The sequence below is a fragment of the Hevea brasiliensis genome, unplaced genomic scaffold, assembly GCF_030052815.1.
Source record: "Hevea brasiliensis isolate MT/VB/25A 57/8 unplaced genomic scaffold, ASM3005281v1 Scaf304, whole genome shotgun sequence".
In the NCBI taxonomy this organism is placed as follows: domain Eukaryota; kingdom Viridiplantae; phylum Streptophyta; class Magnoliopsida; order Malpighiales; family Euphorbiaceae; genus Hevea; species Hevea brasiliensis.
This window is the reverse complement of record NW_026614812.1, coordinates 52,544-62,572: the sequence shown is the minus strand read 5'-3', so window position 1 is coordinate 62,572 and position 10,029 is coordinate 52,544. Positions and strand designations below refer to the sequence as shown.

The window sequence follows — 10,029 nt, the reverse complement described above, 5'->3', positions numbered from 1 at the left end:
AATGGAGATCTCTACAGAAAAAAACAGTATCGAACTTACACGAACTTAACAGTAGTTAAACTCATTCATTTCTGTTCTATACTTATCAGTGAAGAAATGTACTAGAAATTGTATCTTAAGTTTCAACTTATCAGAAGTCTGGGCTTTTGTCCATTGCACCAGTGAAGTCAGTTTACACATTGGACGCAGCTTACCTTCAACTGGCTCCTCTGACCCAGCAACATCATTGAATTTATTATTACTCGAGAAAGATTTACATAGATCAACAAATAAAAATTAACAAAGATCCAGGCAAGTCATAGTTATTTCCCATATTGTATGCAGTTTATCCTATGTTACCATCAAGTAACTTCAGCTAGAAATTTGGAGTACCAACCATGAATAAGCATTTATTTTTCAATAATTTTCTAAAGAAAAGGATTCCACATTTGGTCACCTGAAGAAAAATGGACAATTTCCAGCATAAAAGAATTAGCAAGAGATTTAAGCTGGTTATTTACACACCTTGTTCCTTTCATGCCCCATATGTGCTAAGGAAAGTGGAAAAATCCTCAATTTCAGGCTTCACTTGCACAGAATTCCTCTGTTGCTCCACCCTCTGAAGATGTGATGACAACTGAAGCAAATCCACAGTAGATCCATTTTCAGCAGAAACACAATATTTGGCTTTCAAAAGGTCCGATTCTTGAAGAAAACCATCTGGTTCAACTTGAAGGTCAGCAGCATAACCAGCACAAGAAACCATGAAGGATCCCATATGATTAGCTTTAATGGAATTCATTCCATATGAATGAAATACATTTGGCATATTCTTCTCTGAAGATTCTACCCCGAAAGGTTTGTCAGAAATACCCACACTGTGATGGGAACGATTGGCTTGACTGATGAAGGGCCTAGCCATTATAATTCCTGCTGAATGGCCCAAGTCCTGTGATTCAGCTGACAGAAGAGAGAGAGCACGACTGGAATGACACACCCCAGCTAACTCATGAATAGTTGATGCAGTATTAAAAATAGTTAAGTCTTCAGCTGCTAATGGTGAAATTCCAGAAGTGTTTTGGATCCCATTAGCATGTATATGGAGAAAAGGTTTTGAAAGTAACTGCCCATTTGTACCGTAGATTAATTTCTCTTCCAATTTAACAGGCTTGTAGCAGTTGGTCTGTTCATATCTCTCTGGACAAAGAATACCACCAGGAAGTATGTTTGGGAAAAGAAAAGATGCTTTCTTTGGCAAGGAAGTGCCCAAAAATTTGGTGCCTGCCAAATTCATACCTCTTAGGTAATATAGTGAAAATATGTTCAACAATGCAAGTTGAAAGTCATGCGAACATAATGACGGTTGTTTTTAGAATAGGATCACTCAACTCCATAAAGTCCCCCAGATGCATAAGCAGGACTCTAGTAGGGGTGCATGATACAATCAAAATTCAATAAATTCCAATACCCAGAAAAACAATTCTATTAGCCTATACAAGATTGAGGAGAAAGGCAAATGCAGCTTCAGCCCTATATTTTCTTTCTAATTTCAAATTGTTTTGCATTAAATTTTAACTTGTTGTAAACATTTGTTGAATTGTCAACACAAATTACTAGTCACTTAATTGTCAACAAGTTACTAGCTGACCAGTTGTTGAAGTTGGATGCCAGACAGAAACCCAAACAGGAATAAAGATGCGAACCTAGGAACAGCATGTCTCAGATTACAGGTTCACACAATGCCAGTCACAACAAAAATACACCAGTGAAAAGAAAGGAAGATTTGGATAATACAAAGTTTTCATCCAGGTCTACCATTGTCACTTATTGCAAGCCTGAGTCTCTGCTTGGGATTGTGGTTGGGAGACCAAAAAATTACTTTCTGGAAACATGCAATTTTAAATGTTAAAAAAACAGTTTGAAAAAAGTTATTTACTTGTTTGGGAGCTCTTAGGACAGAAACATATCAAATTTAATTTTACACCAATTTTTAATACCCTCTAATAACTTATTTAAGGACTTGCTTTTCTCAATAGCTACTCCAACAGTAATGCACCCTAAGATAAATGCAGAAAAGAAAGCACAAGTTTGAAACATGTCTATAGAGCAAAAAATTTACAGGTACCAAAAAATTTATAACTCTTAAATTTTTTTCATATGAAGAAATAATTACAAGATTGAAATGCATTAAATTAGATCATTTATTAATGACTATAGAAGAAATAAAAAAAGACGTCAGTCAATCAAAAATAGCAGCACTGTCAACATAAAGATTTATCTAGCAATGAGATCATAGCCCTTTAAGAAGCAAAAATTAATAATACCTCGTGTGGAAAGTTGATACTATATTCCTTAAAATGGATTTACAAAAAGACCACTAAAAACTGGGTTTTTTAATCCTTTCTTGTTCTTCTTTTTCCTGAGAAGCAGGGAACTTGTACCTATTCATCCAGCTGCTATATAAAATTGAGTCACATTATCCATGCAGAACAAGAGTATGAACTGTTCATACCTTGGTATGGCTGCAGCAACTTAAGGGATCTGCCAGGGAGAGCACAAAACTGAGGTTTCCTTCTGCGTTCATTGTGGCCTGCTAGACGTTTACGACAACTACGTTTACCATCATCAAATTCAACCAGTAAATGAAACCTGATCAATTGAGGTGAAGAAAGAACTTATTAAAAAGAATACAAGGTGTAGGAGAATAGCAATTAGATACATGATTCATTAAGCAAAACTATTACAAAACTGGCCATATACTTGACACAAACTTTCCTGACAAATTAAACCTGCCTACATCAGCAGAAAATCTAAAGGTCTGTAGTTCTGTATGACTAAACATAAATTCCCATTCAACATTCACTTTTATTCCATTTTGCTTCAATAATCTTTCCCAAATAAATCAGAAAAAAACCAACAGACATGTATTCATATAGAATCTTCAAAGTATACCATCACCATTATAAGCATCTAGCATGCAATTTACGGATAATTATAGTTTTCAAAAACTAAACATTGAGATAAGCATCATGATTGGGGGCAGAAAAATAAAAAAGCCAACCTGCTACATTGCTGACAAAACCTTTGCTCAACCCCATTAACTATAACTTTAGGAGTCTTTGAGTGAACCTCACAAACTTTATGTCTCTTGTGGTAATCCTTTAAGGAGCTGAGATCCTTGTGACAACCATACACCTGGCAATAGGGAGTCTGAGAGCATGAACTCATTGTTCGAGCTTTCTTTGCCTGAAAAGTTGGGCTTGCTGAAGATACCACCGATCTATCTTTCAAAAATTTGTTATTCTGTGCATCTTTGCCATCAGCTAACCTCCCTAGCTTTAAATCAATCAGTGATGAATCCTGACTATTAGATTCCATGAGAGAATTTGAATGATTCGACACAGACTCCAACTGTAAATTTGAAGCAATCATATAACCGGGAGAAGTTAATTCTATTTTACTAGAGTGGATACCAGCTTCACTACCACCAAGAATCTCTACACCTGTGTTACTAGCATGAAATGGCTTTCTGGGCATGTCAGAGAAACCCAAATCTATAAACTCCAAGCTCTCAACAGATTCCCCATCCCACCCTGTGTATACTTTTCTACTTCTCCCAAATGAATCGATAGACAAGTCTATTTCATCTGAGAAAGGAAGGCCTTTCTCTTCAGCAATGTAGCGCCAAGACTCCATCAGCAGAGAATAACAAAAATTGCAGACAGTAAGCAGAAAGTGCAAATGCCTAACACAATTCACAAATAGGAAGCTTATTAGCATTTGTAGCCAAAAAGCCAACTTCACTTATAATTTTGCGAAAGTGAAAGAAACAGCAAATGTTGTGAAAAAGGGAATAGCACAAACAAACATGTAGGTAGTAACATCAAGAATTACAAGATAATAATATGGGTTCAAACAGTTGATAGTAACCCAAATAGATTCAAGAGACAACCCACTATTCTGCTCCTGGATAGACAAAAACTAAAGATACCCCTTTAGAACCAATATCCCTTTTAAGTATATTACAGTAATAATGAGACTGATAACAAACAACACCACAAACAATGATGACAATGATGATGATGAAAAGAATAGCAAATAGAAAAAAACTCTCTCTTTGTTGGCAGATAAATTTTAAGGAAGAAGTTTCTTTTATTCTTTTGTAAAACTATCATCTCAATCAACTTTGCATTATGGGTTTGTTTTCTTTTCTTTTCTTTTTTCTCCCCTGTCGTATTACAATAAATTAAGGAATAGAAAATATAGAACTTCGAATTTCTACCCATTTCACTTTCCTCTACTTTTCTCAGCAACCAAACAGAGGAGACAACATGAAGAAGGGTTAAAATCCCAAAGACTCCGAATAAATCTCTAATCCTCACTCTAAAACAAACCCAGATAACAAAAGCACAATTCATGTCCCAAAAAAAGAGACTAGAAAAGGCCCATAAGAGTTCTCCTTATGCCTTCAAAAGACAAGTAAAAACAAAGAATCAAATAAACAAAAAAAAAATCCCCAATTCAAGGGCTCAACATAGAAGTCATCAAGATTGGATGCTGAGAAACTGCACGACAAGTTCCGAGTTTCTAACAGTTCCTCGGAAACACGCACAAAGAGCAAAACAAAGAAGAATAAGAAGCAGCAGCAAGAAAACAAGAAAAAGAAGAGTACACAGTAGATGTTCTTATGCTTACCAGAGAAGGAAAAACAGAAAGAAAAAGAAAGAAGGGTAAAATTTGTTTAGGTGAGTGGAGAATGGGAGGAGGTGGAAGCAGCAGGAACAGAGACAGTGGCGAGAGTCAACATGATTTCTACTAGAAATGATAGTCTCCCAACACTCAAAAGCAAGTCCAGGTCTTTTGTAGCTTTTGAGAGAGGCTCTGTGTTTCCCATTTTGTCCATTCCCCTTTCACTTTATTCCTCCATTCCCTCACAACCCAGATCAAGCTCCCAGCCTCCCAATATTATTATTATTATTATTATTATTATTATTATTATTATTATTATTATTATTATTAAAATATATATTTAAATAAAATATTATTTAAATAATAATAATAATAATTAAATTTAAACAAAATAAAATCATTTAAGATGATCTTTAGTTGAGTTTTAAATCAATTTAAATATTAAAATAATTAATTAAAATCATATTAAGTTATAAAAATTTAAGGACAGTAATAAACTCTCTCCCACAAGTAGGGTTGGCCACGGTTCAGGAATTGCCGGTTATGGTTTCTGAACCGTCGGTTTAAGTTTAATAAAATCATGAACTTGAACCAAACCATCAGAGGACGATTTGGAAGACGGTTTCTGAACCACCAGTTCCGGCTTGAGCCTCGGTTTAAAACGGTTTGAAGGGCAATTCGAAAAAAGAACGGTTCAAAACAATTTGGAGGACGGTTTGGAAGTGGTTTAGGGATGGTTTAAGGGTAGTTTAGATAAAAAAAATTAGAGAAAAATTTTATTGATTCAAAATTTAAGTTATATTTGTAAAAATAGTTTAATTTTTCTTAAAAATCTTTTAATCAAAATAAAATAAGAAAAAAAAAAGAAAATAATTTATCTTTAAGAAAAATTTAATAAATAAATACTTGACCCTGATTAAAAAATTAAAGATGAAATTAATTTTTTTTAAAGAAATTAGCAAAAAGTGTATGAACTTAATTTTGCCAATATGTCTCTTTAGGATTTAGAGGAATAAAAATTTATAGTTCTATTACTTGCCCTTTTTTTTAAATTATATAATAATTGATAATTAAAAATTATAAAAGAGAAAAAAAATTAAAATAGAGGGTATTGAAAATTTTATTGAGGATTTAAAGTAATAATAAAGTAAATGAGATAGTATTAAAAATTTCATTAAGCATATAAAATAATAAAGTAGAAAAATTGAGAGAGTATTGGAAATTAAAATGAGTGTAGAAAATAATTATTTAGAGAATTTGAGAAAAATTGAAAAAATATTAAGAAGTGAAGAAAATGTATAGAAAAATTGTGTAGAGAATTAATGATATATATAAATGAATTGGGAGTGACGTAACATATTTATTGAATTTTTTTTATATTTAAATCGTCGGTTTAATCCGGTTTTAAATCATCGATTTAATTCGGTTCGGAACCACCAGTTCAAGGTTCTTAAAAAATATGAACCTGAACCAAACCGCAAAAGGACGGTTTTGGTCCGGATCGAAGTCGGTTTCGATTTTGACCGATTTTGACCGAATCGATTCCGATTCGATTTCAATTCAAAACCGGACCTTGGCCACCCCTACCCACAAGAGTTTAAGCAGGGATTTTTCACTTGTTTTAATTTTTATTTTAATTTATTATCATATAAATTTGTTTATTAAAAAAAAGATTATAAGTTTATATCAAAATTTAATTAATAAAATTTTATAAATTAATTTTAAAATATAAATATATAAAATAAAAATATTATTTATTTTATTTTTTTTATTTAAGTATGTGATATTCCCAAAATTTAGACTGAAAAAGATATTTAATAAAGTCCTCCCAATAAAGAATATATATTTAATAATTATTATTTTATTACTTTTAAATTTAAAAGAATATTTTTTTTTAACATCAACTTGGAGTGAGCGAAGGGCCAAAATAAAAAGTTATGGAATAGGAATAGGAATTGATCAAAATGTGTTTCTGAATTTTGATATCCCATATCAAAGAAGGTTTAGCAAGGGTTCTAATGATATATATATATATATATATATATATATATATATATATATATATATATATATATATATTCACATTTTAATAAAATTATTAAAATTTATAAAATAAAAAATAATTTCTTCTATTTAAAAAAGCAAGTTATTTCTTTAAAAATAATTTTATTTTTTTTAATTAGAAAAATATTTCTCAATAATTTATTTTTCTGAATGCTTTACAAGCAAGAAAATGTAAGAAATATTTTTTAAAAAAAAAATTCTATAAAATAAATAAAGTACTAAATTAAAATTTTGTGATAATAAAAAATAGAATAATATAATGATATGTTATAATATATTGTAATGCATTTTTAATAAATAAGTTAAATAATAATTTATTTTTTCATTTGCAGTCTCCAATAGCAATGCAAAAAGCCCTTATCTCTCTATGCTTTTTCGACCTTGTGCTCTTTCTTTTTATTTTTCAAAGATATAAAAGTTGCAATTGGATATTTCAATTGGCCATTGCTGAAGCTCCTTCACCTTTCTTTTCTTCCCCTTATGAAACAAGTAATACATAGGAGAACAATTGCACAATCTTGAGATGGTGATTGATGATGGTAATTGCATGAAGATCTCTCATATGTTTGCCTCCATATTAAAAATTGCTGCTGCCTTTTTATTTGTTTTTTTTTTTATATATATATATTTGGTTGTCATGATTTAAAATAAGAGATTTAAATTTAATTAGTTATGTGAAAATTTAATCATCATTTAATCAATTAAGTTATTGAATAAATATTTTTTTAAAAAAATTATTAAATAAGAGAGTGTTTGATTTAACTATTTACTTTTAATTTGTGACTTAAAATATATTTTTTAATTTATAAGTTAAATTAAAAATATGTAATTAATTATTTAGTAAAATTACTTAAAAATAACTTTTAAATAAATCTTTGGTAAAAAGTGTTTAAAAGTAATTTGGTTAATTATAATCATTAAAAAATAAATAATTAAGTATTCTAGCCGTTAAAATAATGATAATATTGATATTTTTAAAAAATATTAGAATAATATAGTCATTTTACTTTGTTAAAAAATAGTTTTAAAATAAATAGATAAATCACAAGTAAAGTATCTTTATTTATGACTTTTAACTTATTTTAAGTAATTTTTTTAATTTATTAAATTAAATTAAATACTAATTTACTTATAACTTTCGACTTATAGATTTAACTAATTTATAAAGTAAATCAAATACCCTTTAAATATTAAATTTATATGTATGATAAATAGTCACTTTGTCAACTTCACACTTAAACTTTTTTTTTTTCTTCATATTTATAAAGTTAACATAATTTGACAAAACTTAAAAATGGGTAAAATTGAACATTAGTAACAAGATCCTAGACAAAGTCTCTTATGGCCCCTCTCATGTCATCTATTTTTCTTTGTCAATAAAATTGGAAATGTCAAAATAGATAAGATAGTCAATAATTATGCCATTTTGGATAATTTGTTGATTTTATTTCTTTTAAGATGTGATCATAACCTAACTATAAACTTAATTCTCCCATGTCCATTTATTAGAGTCACTTTCATGGGGAAAGAAAACAACATTATGCAGTGTTTTGACTTTTGAGTTTCATTTATTTATTTATTTATTTCAATATTTTTTATATTAATTTTACAAATTTTTTTAATTTTTTTAATAAGAGCTTAAAAGAATAGAAATTCAAATATAAATTTACCAAAAAAAAAGTAATGTACTGTATATTGAATCAGGAATAATTATGAGAAATATATATTTTTAAAGTCCTGAATTCTATATATTTAGCTCAAAAAATTTTCAATCTCAATATTTTTAACTTATACTTTACACAATCAATTTATATATTTATTATTAATTTCTTGATTTTTTTTATTTTAATATATTAAATTTTATAAAAAAACAAATTACATTGACAAATATACTATAATCAATTTTTAATAAATTAAATCAAAGTTGTTATGTAAAATATTTAATAAATTATAATCAATTTTGATGTTTTAATTTAGGTTATTTTTAATTTTATGATTAATTTACATTGTATATATTCTAAATAAAATTAAAATTTTAATTTACAAATAAATGAAGTAAATTAGAATATTGAAAGTATTTTTATTTCAAATATATTAAGTAATTAATAAATTAAAAATTGATAAATACATTTTTTTTCTTTTTTAAATCTATCATCATTTATTGCTATAAATGAGTTTTGATTTAACTCTTCAGTTTTGATTTAACTCTTCCAAAGTCAAACATCTAATTTTTAATAACAAAGTGGTGGGAACAAGCCTAATTTATAAGATACCACACAATTAGGGTTAACAACCGTGAAAATTACCTTACTCGAATTTAAATTTGATTAATATTTTTAAAATTTAATCCCATTTTAAATGTAGTTAAAATTTATTTTTAATTATTCAAACTCATTCCAAACTCAATTATTATTATTAAGAAAATACTCAAACCTGTTTAATTTTATATATTTTAATTAAAAATTTATATAAAAATTATTTTTATTAATAATATATATTTTAAAAATTTAATAATTCCATAAAATATTTTAATTTTATTCTATATAAAATAAAATATATAAAAATGTTAAATATTATTATAAAAAAATATATATTTTATATTTAATTAAATATGTATACAAACGGGTTTGGGTAAGTATACTCAATAAGTAAAACCCGAATCTGATCCAAACCGGTTATGGATATTAAATTTTAAATCTGAACCCATTCAAAACTCAATTATATAATACCCAAATCCGTCCTATTAGGATTCGATCAGATCGAATACCCGTAAAAATCCAACTCGTTATCATCTCCACATATAAGTGCATTACTATGCATAGAGCTATATTTATAATCAAATTCATCCAATTTAAAATTAGAATTTATATTATATATAAATGTGAGAAGGGACGGGGAATATTGGCTTTTCAAAAATACCATTTATTTTTAAAATTAATTATAATTATATTTTTACTATTTAAATTAATGTTAATATTTATATAAATTTAAATTTCTTAATGTTAGAGTTTATATGAATTTAGAATTTTTAGTCATACTTATATTTAATTTCAATAAAATATAAAATTTTATAAAAAGTAGTTAACTAAAATAAGAAATTAATAAGTGAAAAAAAAAATCTATAATCTATCTATCTATATAATTTTAAGATAATTATAAAGTTGCTATTTATAAAATATTAATTATTTAAATTGAAATAAACAAAAATATGCAATTTTAGTTAAAAAAAAAAAATCGAAGGTTCTAACTGTGTAAGTTGTTTTAAAAAGGACATAAACTTAATTAATTAAAGGGCAA

General features: G+C 27.7%; 1 protein-coding gene across 1 annotated transcript; it reads right to left on the bottom strand.

Moving 5' to 3' along the window:
- Positions 1–378: 378 nt before the first annotated feature.
- LOC131176997 (squamosa promoter-binding-like protein 6) lies at positions 379–4,898 on the bottom strand. Its single transcript, XM_058142007.1, has 4 exons — positions 4,675–4,898; positions 3,041–3,724; positions 2,492–2,628; positions 379–1,260 (listed from the first exon to the last, which is right to left on the bottom strand). Exons 2-4 carry the CDS (start codon positions 3,673–3,675, stop codon positions 515–517), a joined length of 1,518 nt encoding a protein of 505 aa, XP_057997990.1. The 5' UTR covers positions 3,676–3,724; positions 4,675–4,898; the 3' UTR covers positions 379–514.
- Between the last annotated feature and the right edge of the window lie 5,131 nt (positions 4,899–10,029).

Bases quoted from the DNA above. Each gene is read 5' to 3' on its own strand.
- LOC131176997 (XM_058142007.1), bottom strand. From the start codon at position 3,675: ATGGAGTCTTGGCGCTACATTGCTGAAGAGAAAGGCCTTCCTTTCTCA. The intron at 2,629-3,040 runs GTTGGCTTTTTT...TCAATTGATCAG, and splicing joins TTTTGTCAGCAATGTAGCAG to GTTTCATTTACTGGTTGAAT. The intron at 1,261-2,491 runs GTATGAACAGTT...TGAATTTGGCAG, and splicing joins GTTGCTGCAGCCATACCAAG to GCACCAAATTTTTGGGCACT.